This window comes from Salmo salar, chromosome 03 (assembly GCF_965601325.2).
Source record: "Salmo salar chromosome 03, fSalSal1, whole genome shotgun sequence".
Classification (NCBI taxonomy): domain Eukaryota; kingdom Metazoa; phylum Chordata; class Actinopteri; order Salmoniformes; family Salmonidae; genus Salmo; species Salmo salar.
The window spans coordinates 56,115,160-56,131,645 of NC_138293.1; the positions used below are offsets into that span (position 1 = coordinate 56,115,160).

Sequence of the window (16,486 nt, forward strand, 5' to 3'; positions counted from 1 at the left end):
TATGGTAGAGTGGCCAGATGGAAGCCACTCCTTAGTAAAAGGCACATGACAGCCCGCTTGGAGTTTGTCAAAAGGCACCTAAAGACTCTCAGACCATGATCAACAAGATTCTCTGGTCTGATGAAACCAAGATTGAACTTTTTGTTCTGAATGCCAAGCGTCACATTTGGAGGAAACCTGGCACCATCCCTACGGTGAAGGATGGTGGTGGTAGCATCATGCTGAGGGATGTTTTTTAGTGGCAGGGACTGGGAGACTAGTCAGGATCGAGGGAAAGATGAACGGAGCAAAGTAGAGATCCTTGATGAAAACCTGCTCCAGTGCACTCAGGACCTCAGACTGGGGCGAAGGTTCACCTTCCAACAGGAGTGGCTTCGGGACAAGTCTCTGAATGTCCTTGAGTGGCCCAGCCAGAGCCCGGACTTGAATCCAATCGATGATCTCTGAAGAGACCTGCAAATAACTGTGCAGCAACGCTCCCCATCCAACCTGACAGAGCTTGAGAGGATCTGCAGAGAAGAATGGGAGAAACTCCCCAAATACAGGTGTGCCAAGCTTGTAGCGTTATACCCAAGAAGACTCGAGGCTGTAATCACTGTCAAAGGTGCTTCAACAAAGTACTGAGTAAAGGGTCTGAATTCTTATGTAAATGTAATATTTCTAAAAACCTATTTTTATTTTTTCATTATGGGGTATTATGTGCAGACTGATAAGGGAAAAAAACGATTTAATACATTTTAGAATAAGGCTGTAAAGTAACAAAATGTGGAAAAAGTCAAGGGGTCTGAATGCTTTCCGAATGCACTGTATATAAGGGGCTAGTCATACAAACATTGCCTTATATTTTTTGCAGGTAACATACAGTACCACATCTTCTGTCTAAAATGAGTAATGGACACGAGGAACATATGGTGCTGGTGATAGAGATCACAGAGACTAGTCACCTTCAACACATTACAACCATAACCCCTGTCCTCTAATTACTGCTGGCTGTAATGTAACGAAATCTCTCTTAGCCTTTACAAATGCCCTGCTGCACACCATGGATACTGAAGCCTAAGCCTAAACCACAAGGGTTTGCACATGTTACCAACTGGGGTTGAACCTGGGTCACCTGTGTGCTACATGCCTCAGCCCACTGAGCTATAGCCTAAGTAGGTTTTAGGTGTGGGAGCTAATGCAAGTCTTCATGTCTCTGGCAAGGTTACTCATCACGCTGAACCAACAAACCACCTCCGTTACTCACACCAGGGTTGGGGTCATTTCGAGTCAGTATAAGTGATTTGAACTGAAATAAAACAAAATGGAAAAACACACATGCATACAACACGCCACGTTCTGCATAAGCACTCTGTGACATCTGCTGATGTACATAGGGCTTTATAAATACATTTGATTGTATTACAAACATACCTGATAGACCTCCATCTTTGTCATCACCATCTGGGGGGTAGACATCCTCACACTGCAGGGCAGAATACAGACCATTACACAGAGAAATGGATTTGGAGACAAGACGATATACACTGTACTTCGCATCAGTAGAATATGAGCGGAACCTAAATTCAAAATGATTCCCCTGTTGGCTAGTACAAACGGTACCAAAAGTATCAACACAACGGAGCACCAGGCTAGAAAAAAATGTTGATTGATTGACAGAGATGACATAGTAACGATTGATTGATTGATTGATTGTTTGTTTTTAGGCTGGGTATCTGTAAAGCACTTTGTGACAACTGCTGGTGTAAAAATGGCTTTATAAATAATGTTGATTAGTTAATTGATTGACTGATAGTACTGCTCCCCCACCGTCACGTGATCCAGCTCAGTGTTGTCGGTGGTTTCCGTAGAGACGGTCTCAGCGATTGACTGGGAGTCAGGGTCTAGAAACATCTCCTCCACAGTGCTGATGGAGCAGAGGGCAGACACATGTTATAATGGCTTTATGAAGCCTTCGTAAATCCTTTAGAATTACTAGATGCTTCACTTATTATTTCTGCGCAAATTCATACTATACTTAACAAAAATATAAACGCAACATGCAACAATTTCAACGATTTTTACTAAGTTACACTTCATATAAGGAAATCAGTCAATTGAAATAAATTCATTGGGCCCGAATCTATGGATTTCACATGACTGGGCAGGGGCACAGCCATGGGTGGGGAGCCAGGCCCAGTTAAATCAGAATTTGTTTTTCACCACAAAAGGGTTTTATTACACACAGAAATACTCCTCAGCACCAGCCCACCCTCCTCAGATGATCCCGCCGGTAAAGAAGCCGGATGTGGAGGTCCTGGGCTGGCGTGGTTACACGTGGTCTGTGGTTGTGAGGCCGGTTGAACGTACTGCCAAATTCTCTAAAATGACGTTGGAGGTGGCTTATGGTAGAGAGATGTACGTTAAATTATATGGCAACAGCTGTTGTGGACATTCCTGCAGTCAGCGTGCCAATTGCAAAACTTGAGACATCTGTGGAATTGTGTTGTGTGACAAAACTGCACATTTTACAGTGGCCTTTTATTGTCCCCAGCATAAGGTGCACCTGTATAATGATCATGCTGTTTAATCAGCTACTTGATATGCCACACATGTCAGGTGGATGGATTATCTTGGCGAAGGAGAAATGCTCACTAACAGTCGATGTAAACAAATTTGTGAACACCATTTGAGAGAAATCATTTTTTTTGTGCATATGGAACATTTCTGGGATCTTTTATTTCAGCTAATGAAACATAGGACCAACACTTTACATGTTGCGTTTATATTTGCGTTCAGAATATATAAAAGGTATTACTTTCAGGTCCTTACATCTGGTGCACTGACAAATGCGACATAACCCATTTTCCACCTTCTATATAGCATTGCAATTGCTTATGAATGATTTATGAAGAAACCTAAGATACCATTATGAAGGCTTACTCTTAAATAGGACCTATCAAACTAAGGTACAGTACCAGTCAAAAGGTTGGACACACCTGGAAAATAGTAAAAATAAAGAAAAACCCTTGAATGAGTAGGTGTGTCCAAACGTTTGACTGGTACTGTATATCCACATAGATGTAAGAGGAAGAATATACTCGGTTTATAATCTCACGTAGGTATACACTTCCTCTTTCTGGCAACTAGTAGCAGACCCCCCCCCCCCCAACAAATAAAAAAGTAATTCCTGCACTAACAGTCACATTGGTCTTTCTTACTAGCTCACTGCTGATAATTGCCTTATTGAGGAAGTGCTTTACTTACTATGAATGTGATATGTGATTGTCTCACCGAGCTACCTTAAGATGAATGCACTGTAAGTCGCTCTGCATAAGAGTCTGCTAAAGGACTAAAATGTAAAACATGTCAAGGTGTTCTAGAATGATGGACTGATTATGACGTGGAGGGTGACAATGGTAATACGTGTGTACATGATGAGTGAATCTAAAAGTCAGACTTACGAGTTGACCAAAGAGAGTTCAAAATTATCGAAGTCCCGGAAGATCTCACTGTAGCGCTTGGTCTCTGATTTGTTGGGGACCGTCACATCTGGGGTAAAAGATGGAGGACAAACATGTGAGCAAGAGAGGCCAAATGCTCTTTCCTTTTCATAAAATAAATATTATAAAAAAACACACAAATTGAAATTGCTTTTTGCAGCTCTCAAAAATGGATCTGTAAAAAAAAAAAAACAGCTTACGAAATATGTTCTATTTTTAGAAATAACAAATAAAGGGTAAACCAACAGCCGACACCCAGTTGTTAAACAATGTGCAAGGAAATAAAGACGTTTGTGGATTTGAAGGGTGGTGGTGGTGGTGGTGACTGAGCCCTCAGATGTGTGATTGTATGTTCGTGTAAAAGGCATTAGCTGTAACACTGTTGTCTTTCAATTCCCCAGCCTCTGGTGAAAAACGCATATCGCTGTCGGTCACCCATTAAATCACACTAAGTACTGCTGAGATGGCTCGGAATGGTTTTAAACTTTGTGTGAAAGGCAGACAAGCGTATTTACTTGTTTTATAACATCTAATATGGGAAGGACTGGAAATAAACAGAGAAAAAGGAGAAATGCAACTCCAACAAAGGGTTTCTGTTCATTTGATACATAGATGGTGGAATGCATTTCCTAGGACAGACTGAATGCTGTGCTCACTACTGAGTGCAGCGTTAAGCCTGGTTTAACCAGGCTAGGCATTTACAATACATGACTCAGCTGGGGAAAATACAGGTTGATGACACCCAAAACTGAACGATGGTAGTACATTAACTCTGAGTGAACTACAACCAGGGTTGGGGAGTAACGGATTACGTGTAATAACTGTAATCCGTTACGTTACCAGCAAAATATTGTCATCATGTCACGATTGTCGTAAGGAGTGGACCAAAACGCAGCGGGAAAATGTATACTCATCTTCTTTTTTTATTTTGAAGAAGGAAAAACAAAATAAACATGTATACAAAAACAAACGACTCCAAACAGTCCCGTCAGGTGCAACAAACACTAAACAACTACCCACAAACCCCCATAGAACAAACACCCCTATAAATAGGACCTTCAATCAGAGGCAATGAGAAGCAGCTGCCTCCAATTGAAGGTCAACCCAATAAACACCACATAGAAATAGACCAACTAGAAATAACATAGAAATACACTAACATAGAACATAACCCAAACAACCCCGAAACACCCTAAACAAACACCCCCTGCCACGCCCTGACCAAACTACAATAACAAACAGCCCCTTTACTGGTCAGGACGTGACAGTACCCCCCCCCCCCCAAAGGTGCAGACCCCGGATGCACTTTAAACAACAATTTAAAAAAAACACAAAAATAAACCCCAACACAAAAAAAATCCCCTAACTAAAGGGAGGGAAGGGAGGGTGGCCACCGTCACCGACAGTTCTTGTGCTACACCCCCCCCTCCCTAACCTCCAACTACGGAGGTGGCTCAGGCTCCGGCCTTACTCCCCAACCTAACCTGTCCACCCCCGCTAACTGCTTATTATTATTTACCCCTCCCAAAGTCTCTGGACTAAGGTGCATCGCTGAAGACCTCGGACTGGAGGGCCGACTCTGGGAGCTCCGGACTGGAGGGCCGACTCTGGGAGCTCCGGACTGGAGGGCCGACTCTGGGAGCTCCGGACTGGAGGGCCGACTCTGGGAGCTCCGGACTGGAGGGCCGACTCTGGGAGCTCCGGACTGGAGGGCCGTCTCTGGGAGCTCCGGACTGGAGGGCCGTCTCTGGGAGCTCCGGACTGGAGGGCCGTCTCTAGACGGGGCACTGTCGCCGGAAGCTCTGGACGGGGCACTGTCGCCGGAAGGTCTGGACGGGGCACTGTCGCCGGAAGCTCTGGACGGGGAACTGTCACCGGAAGCTCTGGACGGGGAACTGTCGTCGGAAGCTCTGGACGGGGAACTGTCGTCGGAAGCTCTGGACGGGGAACTGTCGTCGGAAGCTCTGGACGGGGAACTGTCGTGACGTGACACATCAGATGACCAATACTTTTGAAAAACTAGCTGATTACTTCGAGGAGTACTATTAAATTCTGAAAAGATTTTTGTGATTTTTTTTGTTGTTGTTGACACTTCTTCTCAAAGACATTAAAATCAGCATTGAAAAAAGGCGCAAATGTAAATTTGTTCCACCTGAGCGAGTCTGACCACAAGTAGAGACCGCAATGATGACGCACCAAATGTGTTTGATGGATCGCGGGAAAAGAGCAGGAATAGGCTTTTGTAGGCTACAGGTCGTTGTGGATGGCTGTTCACAAATCTAAATGTGTATTTGAACATGATAATGGTTGAATTCAAGAAGTTTAAGCTGCTTATCAATCATTGTTCTTCAAACCAGTGGACAGCCAGTGAAAAATGCGCTCTTGCAACAGCTGCATAGTGCGGATCCAGGACTATGGAATAAAAGTGGGGCTTGTATTGCTCAATCTAATTCATGCTGATAAAAAATAATCCATAGTCCTAATGAACACTTGCTCAAATTTGCACACTTTTGATAGATTTAAAGTGGTAATCTGTAGTTGCTACATCTATTTTTGGACTTATAAATTACATATACAGTACCAGTCAAAAGTTTGGACACCTACTCATTCCAAGGATTTTTCTTTATTTTTACTATTTTCTACATTGTAAAACAATAGTGAAGACATCAAAACTATGAAATAACACATAAGGAATCATGTAGTAACCAAAAAAGTGTTAAACAAATCCAAATATATTTTAGATTCTTCAAAGTATCCACCCTTTGCCATGATGACAGCTTTAAACACTCTTGGTAAAGCATGCCATTCCATTTTTCAACTCAAATCAATGAGCCCAATCAGTCCTCCGCGACAACAAAATCATAAACAACAGAATAGGGCTGGCTAATAAGTCTTTAGTTTTGGGGTCATGCTCAGGTAAATCAATTTGGCTAATCTATACTTCCATATTTGCAAGTAGCCAATTCTTGACGATCAAGGTGTATAACATTTATCGGAATGACTGGAACGCTGATAGACTTTGGTTTTTAATGTAAAGATATAATTTAATCATATTATTATATGTAGGAGAAAGAAGAAGCCTACGTAACCAACCCATAAAGTAAAATATAACATCCATATATGGCCAGCTATATAAACTTTAACATTGATTTATCCTGCAAAAGATGTCGTTCAATTGGTAACATACATTTTTGTCTTCTTCTCATGCCTCTTAAAGGGAAAGTAATCTAAAAGTAACAGAATGCAATCCGATTACGTTACTGAGTTTGCGTAATACAAAAGTTACATTACTGATTACAATTTTGGACAGGTAACTTGTAACTGTAAACAGATTACATGTAGAAAGTAACCTACCCAACCCTGACTACAACCTAATGCTGTAGTCTCACTCAACAGACGTTTGCGGGCTAGCATCATGTGCTGAGACTGCATATGAGGCTTAAAACCCAGTCAATATGCAAAAACACTCAACTCCCAGTGTAGATATTTTTTCATCTCTCCTCCCTCTCTCGCTCTGTCTCCATTTAGGTCGACCACATCCTGCTTGTGATGTGTGTCATGTTTTGCTCAGAAGACACAATGTTCTTGTTTATTCGCCTTAGCACAGTTCTGTTCATACGGCAGTAGAAGACAGGTAAGAACTGTAAACAACCATGTTCAGCTCTATAGCGCAAATTACATTGATAAGCAACGTTCCCTCCTACGCGGAAACCGCATTCACGGTAAACGCTGCACATGGCGGCTCAATCAGAAATGACCTTGAAATATTAAGCAAGCTATGGTGCTGAACTTCGGCAATATGGGTTGAATCGAGCCCTTAGTCTAACAGAAAGCAGGGCCCTATAGCCGACTGTGCATGGCAGAGTTCTAGAGGGAGATCGAGAGTGGGTTCAAATAGTATTTGTTTCCCGTCAAACCATTTTCTCTTAAAATGATGGAGACTGACGTCCCTGACTTGATGGTTTCAAGAGCTTAATAAAAAATAAAAAAAAAGATATATGTTTCACGAACGGCACACGCCAACACGCAAAATGGAGGATGAGTTCAGGAGGTTCACTGATCCTGCACTGACTGGGAGGATGTAGCATGCTCACACACACACACACACACACACGTTTTTTTTTGTATTATCCTTGTGGGGACCAAACAATTGATTCCCATTCAAAATCCTATTTTCCCTAAGCCCTAACCCTTAACCTTAATCCTAACCCTAAACCTAACCCCTAAGCCTAAAATAGCCTTTTTCCTTGTGAGGACTGACCAAAACTTGTCCAAAGTATCCTTGTGAGAACTTCTGGTCCCCACAAGGATAGTAAAACATACACATTCACACACCTTCCCTGAAACATTTTCTCACCTCCTTTTCTACCCAAATTAATGGTTTCCCAGACCCAGATGGAGACTATTCTCCATTGAGCATGCTTTGGTCCAGGAGTAGGCTTCATCTGAGCACTGAAAACTGGCCCAAATGATAACAATCTTCTGTTTTCTCTTGTTGTTACTCACCTGGGGTTTTGGAGTGCTCCTTCTCATTAACTTCGGGTTCTTCTTCCCTCTCCATCTCTATTTGAGACTAAATATCACAAGTGTACCTAGCCCCAAACCAGCATCTACCACAGCAACCCCATCAATCTTCCCCGCTCCACCAGCAACGTTCCATCAACCTTCTATCAATCAATCTATCAATTCCATCAACGTTAGCAATGCGTACTCGTACACATGACAAACAGCAGCGACAGAGCAGGAAATGGGCTCGATTTCCTCTAGTTGCACTCAATCACACTAACATTTGACTAGCACAATGCTGCTGTCTGGTAAAGTGCCTGGGTCTGACCCTTCTCTTCTTGTTCTCTCAGAGTCCTCTTCCTCTAGTGCAGAGCGAGGTTGGCCAATACGGTTTCACCATCATGAAGAGGAAGTGTGACTCTGTCAATCTAGGTCACACCTAGGTTGTCATACCGAACGTAGCTAGATATGTGTGAGAGGGTGGAGGAGGAAAAAGAGAGAGAGAAAGTGAGCTGGCCTCTGTGTTATACTGTTTGTGTTGTGGCCTCTGTGTTATACTGTTTGTGTTGTGACCTCTGTGTTATACTGTTTGTGTTGTGACCTCTGTGTTATACTGTTTGTGTTGTGACCTCTGTGTTATACTGTTTGTGTTGTGGCCTCTGTGTTATACTGTTTGTGTTGTGACCTCTGTGTTATACTGTTTGTGTTGTGACCTCTGTGTTATACTGTTTGTGTTGTGACCTCTCTGTTATACTGTTTGTGTTGTGACCTCTGTGTTATACTGTTTGTGTTGTGGCCTCTGTGTTATACTGTTTGTGTTGTGCAGATGTTCAGAGATCAAACTTTGATCTCTAAAATGATCTCTCTCATGGGCGTTGAAAGCTGAATGATATTGATACTACATTTGAGGCGGCAGGTTGCCTAGTGGTTAGAGCGTTGGGCCAGTAACCGAAAGGTTGCTGGATCAAATCCCCGAGCTGACAAGGTAGAAATCTGGTGTTCTGAACAAGACAGTTAACCCACTGCTCCCCGGTAGGCCGTCGTTGTAAATAATATTTTGTTCTGAACTGACTTGGTTAAATAAAATAGAAAATGCACATCTCTGCAATTCAACATCAACCTCATTAGATAACAGTCCTCACCAGTGTTGCAGTAGGCAGTAAACATCTTGAAATGGGAATACTAATTGTACCTTTAATAACTGTAACTGTATCCAATAACAACATACAGTGAGGGAAAAAAGTATTTGATCCCCTGCTGATTTTGTACGTTTGCCCACTGACAAAAAAATGATCAGTCTATAATTTTAATGGTAGGTTTATTTGAACAGTGAGAGACAGAATAACAACAAACAAATCCAGAAAAACGCATGTCAAAAATGTTATAAAATGATTTGCATTTTAATGAGGGGAATAAGTATTTGACCCCTCTGCAAAACATGACTTAGTACTTGGTGGCAAAACCCTTGTTGGCAATCACAGAGGTCAGACGTTTCTTGTAGTTGGCCACCAGGTTTGCACACATCTCAGGAGGGATTTTGTCCCACTCCTCTTTGCAGATCTTCTCCAAGTCATTAAGGTTTTGAGGCTGACGTTTGGCAACTCGAAACTTCAGCTCCCTCCACAGATTTTCTATGGGATTAAGGTCTGGAGACTGGCTAGGCCACTCCAGGACCTTAATGTGCTTCTTCTTGAGCCACTCCTTTGTTGCCTTGGCCGTGTGTTTTGGGTCATTGTCATGCTGGAATACCCATCCACGACCCATTTTCAATGCCCTGGCTGAGGGAAGGAGGTTCTCACCCAAGATTTGACGGTACATGGCCCCGTCCATCTTGCATGGAGCCCCAGGCCGAGGGAGATTGACAGTTCTTTTGTGTTTCTTCCATTTGCGAATAATCGCACCAACTGTCGTCACCACCTCACCAAGCTGCTTGGCGACGGTCTTCTAGCCCATCCAGCCTTGTGTAGGTCTACAATCTTGTCCCTGACATCCTTGGAGAGCTCTTTGGTCTTAGCCATGGTGGAGAGTTTGGAATCTGATTGATTGATTGCTTCTGTGGAAAGGTGTCTTTTATACAGGTAACAAACTGAGATTAGGAGCACTCCCTTTAAGAGTGTGCTCCTAATCTCAGCTCATTACCTGTATAAAAGACACCTAGGAGCCAGAAATCGTTCTGATTGAGAGGGGGTCAAATACTTATTTCCCTCATTAAAATGCAAATACATTTATAACATTTTTGACATGCGTTTTTCTGGATTTTTGTGTTGTTATTCTGTCTCTCACTGTTCAAATAAACCTACCATTAAAATTATAGACTGATAATTTCTTTGTCAGTGGGCAAACGTACAAAATCAGCAGGGGATCAAATACTTTTTTCCCTCACTGTAGGTTTTCTTTTTCTGTTGCAAACATTTTGCTACAGTGTGACCTACACAACCCATGATAGTGAGGTAAGAATGTCCAGGAGATATATTCTAGAGGCTGAGACTGACCTGTGAGGGAGAGACGCAGCATGGTGAGGGTGTGGCTGACTGGAGGTCGACCCATGGATGGGTAGCATTCCGCCAGGGGCTGGAGAGACTGCTGTAGGGCCTGGAGCCCCATGGACACATTCACCTGGTTAGGACCACCCAGCTCTGGGACGGAGAGGGGGAATGAGGGAGGGAAGAGAGAGAGAGAGAGAGAGAGAGAGAGAGAGAGAGAGAGAGAGAGAGAGAGAGAGAGAGAGAGAGAGAGAAAACATTTAGATTGAGAGAGAAAGAGAGAGAGAAGAAAAACCTCAGTCGCACAATTGGTATTATGCACTGTAAAAAATGTAATCAAATAAACGTTGTCTGTGTGTGTGTGTTTGTGTGGTAAACACTAAACGTTTCTATAGTCAATTGGCACAGTGGCGACCCGTCATTCTGGGCAGGGGGGGCAGAGTAGCAATTACTGGCAGGCCCACTCAAGGACATTTAGAGACTTGTCCCGAAGCCAATCCTGAGTTGTCTTGGCTGTATGCTTAGTGTCACTGTCCTGTTGGAAGGTGACCCTTCGCCACAGTCTGAGCTCCTGAGCGCTCTGGAGCAGGTTTTCATCAAGGATCTCTCTGTACTTTGCTCCGTTCATCTTTGCCTTGAGCCAGACTAGTCTCTGAGTCCCTGCCGCTGAAACCCCCCCCCACAGTATGATACTGCCACCACCATGCTTCACCTTAGGGATGGTGCCAGGTTTCCTCCAGACGTGATGCTTGGCATTCAGGCCAAAGAGATCAATCTTAGTTTCATCAGACCAGAGAATCTTGTTTCTCATAGTCTGAGAGTCTTTAGGTGACTTTTGGCAAACTCCAAGCGGACTGTCATGTGCCTTTTACTGAGGAGTGGCTTCCTTCTGGACACTCTACCATAAAGGCCTGATTGGTGAAGTGCTGCAGAGATGGTTGTCCTTCTGGAAGGTTCTCCCATCTCCACAGAGGAACTCTGGAGCTCTGTCAGAGTGACCATCGGGTTTTTGGTCACCTCCCTGACCAAGGCCCTTCTCTCCCGATTGCTCAGTTTGGCCGGGTAGCCAGCACTAGGAAGAGTCTTGGTGGTTCCAAACTTCTTCCATTGAAGAATGATGGAGGCCACTGTGTTCTTGGGAACCTTCAATGCTGCAGAAATGTTTTGGTACCCTTCCCCAGATCTGTGCCTCGACACAATGCTGTCTCGGAGCTCTACAGACAATTCCTTCGACTTCATGGCTTGGTTTTTGCTCTGACATGCACTGTCAACTGTGGGACCTTATATAGGACAGGTGTGTGCTTTTCCAAATAATGTCCAATCAATTGAATTGACCACCGGTGGACTCCAATCAAGTTGTTGAAACATCTCAAAGATGATAAATGGAAACAGGATGCACCTGAGCTCAATTTCGAATCTGAATACTTATGTAAACAAGGTACTTTTTTTTTTTTTTTTATACATTTGCAAAGAAATCTAAAAACATGTTTTTGCTTTGTAATTATGGGGTAGTGTGTGTTGATTTCTGAGTATTTGTTTTTATTTAATGCATTTTAGAATAAGGCTATAACATAACAACAAAAAAATCTAGGGGTCTGAATACTTTCCGAAGGCACTGTATATTTTATATATTTTTTGTAGTTGCTTGTTTTGCATGTTATATTGGCATTAATAGGTGTCACATATCAGTCTGCAAACTGTAAAAAAAATATATAGATATTGAGTTAAAAAAGCTGGATAGAAACATGATCTCCTTTTAGATTTTTGGAGTAAGGCACCTCCAAAATGCAGGTGATACACCTGCCCTGAATGATGGGTCGCCACTGGTTTAGTGGCTTTGCTGGCAGGCATCTAAAATAAATTGGGTATGCCCTACCAAGATGTACATGCTAAAATCAACACTGAATTGGCATATCAGACAGTATGCCTACTGGCCCTGCAACTTGCATTGGAATCAGAAGTAGGATGGCGACCCCTTGAGGCGTGCCCGGAAGACGCATGAAGGGGGTTCTTGAATGGTTTGAAAGTCGAACAATCATGACCCTGCTTGGGCCCACTGGGAAACAACTAGGTCCATTACCAAGTGCATAAAATCCAATCTTATTCTGTTTAAACTGCAATATTACACTTCCTATTTAAGTCCTTCATAGTCACAAAATTTGAGATGTACGTAGCTCATGATGTAAGAGCACAATTTGGCCTCTGCGTGCCTCCGGATGCTCCGCAATTGCGTCACACCATCCATATGGCGCCTCCGACCACATTTTCATACCAAGCATAAATTGTCTCTTAACCGTTACGTTGCGCTGGATGTCTTAAATTTCAATGGGGACGTCCACAACGCAACAGAGTGGAATCTCAACGAACCCTTGCAGTTGAAGGCTCCGTTGCGATACAGACGCCGCATACTTTGTATTATTCCAACCTTTGCCCCATCTTCAGTTAATAAAAGCCAGTTGATGCTTGATCCGATAATGTGGTCAGAGGCGCCATATGGATGGTGTGACACAATTGCGGAGCCTCCGGAGGCATGAAGAGTACCTCTCAAATTTTGGATCAATGAGGAGGGCTCCTTATAGTTACGCATTGACATGATTGGTTGGCGGTAGGTGAGGGCGTGAGGTCCGGTATAAACACAAACTCACTTCCTTGACAACTTCCTTCACAACAGCTCTGCGCTGCTCCGCAAAGTGCAAGAAGTATGAATGGCCTGACTTCTGCCATATCACCATAAAATGCTGCATGGTCAAAGCAGACGTCAGATTGAACATGCATGTTTAATGTCTATATACAGAATGTGGTTACTACATACCACATCAAGTACATTCTGCGCCCGCTACACGTCACTTACTACATGTTGCGCCCACTGCTATTGATATGCTAGCGCATTCTTTGGCACACATTCCAGCACACTAGGTGTTGGTGCAACGTTGGATGCCAACCGACAAAAACCCCCACCGAAAGAGGCTGCTAGCTAGCTAAGGGACACTGGTATACAGTGTCCTTCGCCGCCCGCTTGCCGAGCACTGCTTTCTCGCAGTTCTGTTAACATTACCCCTACCCCGGTCAACTGCCCGGCATCCTCCACAGCAACCCGCCAAAGCCCCCACCATTTCTCCTTCACCCAAATCCAGATAGCTGATGTTCTGAAAGAGCTGCAAAATCTGGACCCATACCAATCAGCCGGGCTAGACAATCTGGACCCTCTCTTTCTAAAATGATCTGCCGAAATTGTTGCAACCCCTATTACTAGCCTGTTCAACCTCTCTTTCGTATTGTCTGAGATTCCCAAAGATTGGAAAGCTGCAGCGGTCATCCCCCTCTTCAAAGGGGGTGACACTCTAGACCCAAACTGCTACAGACCTATATCTATCCTACCCCGTCTTTCTAAGGTCTTTGAAAGCCAAGTTAACAAACAGATTACCGACCATTTCGAATCCCACCGTACCTTCTCCGCTATGCAATCTGGTTTCAGAGCTGGTCATGGGTGCACCTCAGCCACGCTCAAGGTCCTAAACGACATCACAACCACCATCGATAAGAGACATTACTGTGCAGCCGTATTCATCGACCTGGCCAAGGCTTTCGACTCTGTCAATCACCACATTCTTATTGGCAGATTTGACAGCCTTGCTTTCTCAAATGATTGCCTCGCCTGGTTTACCAACTACTTCTCTGATAGAGTTCAGTGTGTCAAATTGGAGGGCCTGTTGTCCGGACCTCTGGCAGTCTCTATAGGTGTGCCACAGGGATCAATTCTCGGGCCGACTCTCTTCTCTGTATACATCAATGATGTTGCTCTTCCTGCTGGTGATTCTCTGATCCACCTCTATGCAGACGACACCATTCTGTATACCTCTGGCCCCTCTTTGGACACTGTGTTAACTAACCTCCAGACGAGCTTCAATGCCATACAACTCTCCTTCCGTGGCCTCCAACTGCTCTTAAACGCAAGTAAAACTAAATGCATGCTATTCAATCGATCACTGCCCGCACCTGCTCGCCCATCCAGCATCACTACTCTGGACGGCTCTGACTTAGAATACGTGGACAACTACAAATACCTGGGTGTCTGGTTAGACTGTAAACTCTCCTTCCAGACTGACATTAAGCATCTCCAATCCAAAATTAAATCTAGAATCGGCTTCCTATATAGCAACAAAGCATCCTTCACTCATGCTGCCAAACATACCCTAGTAAAACTGACCACCCTACTGATCCTCGACTTCGGTGATGTCATCTCTAAAATAGCCTCCAACACTCTACTCAACAAACTGGATGCAGTCTATCACAGTGCCATCCGTTTTGTCACCAAAGCCCCATTCACTACCCACCACTGCGACCTGTACGCTCTCGTTGGTTGGCCCTCGCTTCATACTCGTCGCCAAACCCACTGGCTACAGGTTATCTACAAGTCTCTGCTAGGTAAAGCCCCGCCTTATCTCAGCTCACTGGTCACCATAGCAGCACCCACTCGTAGCACGCGCTCCAGCAGGTATCTCTCACTGGTCACCCCCAAAGCCAATTCCTCCTTTGGTCGTCTTTCCTTCCAGTTCTCTGCTGCCAATGACTGGAACGAACTGCAAAAATCTCTGAAGCCGGAGACTCATATCTCCCTCACTAGCTTTAAGCACCAGTTTTCAGAGCAGCTCACAGATCACTGCACCTGTACATAGCCCATCTGTAAACAGCCCATCTATCTACCTACCTCATCCCCATACTGTATTTATTTATTTATCTTGCTCCTTTGCACCCCGGTATCTCTACTTGCACATTCATCTTCTGCACATCTACCATTCCAGTGTTTAATTTCTATATTGTAATTACTTTGCCACCATGGCCTATTTATTGCCTTAACTTACCTCATTTGCACTCACTGTATATAAACTTTTTGTTTTCTTTTGTTCTACTGTATTATTGACTGTATGTTTTGTTTATTCCATGTGTAATTCTGTGTTGTTGTATGTGTCGAATTGCTATGCTTTATCTTGGCCAGGTCGCAGTGCAAATGAGAACTTGTTCTCAATTAGCCTACCTGGTTAAATAAAGGTGAAATAAAAAATAAAATAAAAAATTACGGTGAGGGATGTAGTTAGCTAGTGTAGCCAACCCACTCGCGTGGCACTGCGCGGGTAGTGATTAACCTGGCCATAACGTTAAAATAACCGGGAAAGCAGTGCTTGACAGCTAGGGGCCTGTGGGGCCAAGTTGGGCCAAATTGAGCTCTGTACTGCATCACCATGTGCCACCCAAATGTTGTACCAATGCGGAGGACTCCATATAGCTATTGACATGATTGGTTGACAGTAGGTGGGGGCGGGAGGTCCTATATAAACACAAACTCACTTCCCTGACAGCTTCCTTCACAACAGGTCTGCGCGGCTTTGTGAAGCAGGAAGTATGAATGCCCTGACTTCTGCAGAGGCCATAACACCGTAAATGCTAAACAGCCAATGCAGATGTCAGATTGACCATGCAGCACCTTTAATCATCACCAATGTTTATATATTTCTTAATTACAGTCTTTTACTTTTAGGTTTGTGAGTATTGTGTGTATTGTTGTGAATTGTTAGATATTACTGCACTGTTGGAGCTAGAAACACAAGCATTTCGCTACACTCGCAATAACATCTGCTAAACATGTGTATGCAACCAATCAAATTTGATTTGAATCCATTCCCAAGTCAGTGTATGACGCCGCATTCACGTGAGAGTGGGAACTAGGAAACTCGGAAATGTCCGACTTACTAATTGCTTGTAGTTATACACGTCCCACGTTCAACCAGTTAGCAAGTCGAGAAAACTACAGATTTTCCTAGAAAGTAAGTTCATTATCTCACATCTCAGAAAATATTTGTAATCTTGTACTTGTTGTTAACGAAATTCATGCTAATGTTCGGTTTTTGAGCTAGCGCCCAATTGACTCCCATTCACTCCTTGAAGAGCAATGAAGTGGTAAGAGCGTGGTAAGAGCAATGAAGAATGAGGTGGGCAGAGCCAAGCACGAGCCTATTG

The 16,486-nt window shown here is 43.7% G+C and overlaps 1 protein-coding gene across 3 annotated transcripts in view; it reads right to left on the bottom strand.

Moving 5' to 3' along the window:
- The window catches only part of LOC106600913 (GEM-interacting protein), a 50,356-nt gene that overhangs the window by 27,864 nt on the left and 6,006 nt on the right, over nt 1-16,486 (bottom strand). For 2 of the 3 annotated variants that reach the window (XM_014192687.3, XM_014192690.3), the window contains exons 2-5: nt 10,481-10,624; nt 3,444-3,531; nt 1,810-1,906; nt 1,414-1,465 (exon numbers count right to left, since the gene is read on the bottom strand). In XM_014192687.3, the coding sequence (XP_014048162.3) occupies nt 1,414-1,465; nt 1,810-1,906; nt 3,444-3,531; nt 10,481-10,624 (381 nt within the window). Of the gene's footprint in view, nt 1-1,413; nt 1,466-1,809; nt 1,907-3,443; nt 3,532-7,988; nt 8,394-10,480; nt 10,625-16,486 lie in introns of those variants that run through there. The other variant, XM_014192689.3, reaches the window with a different exon arrangement.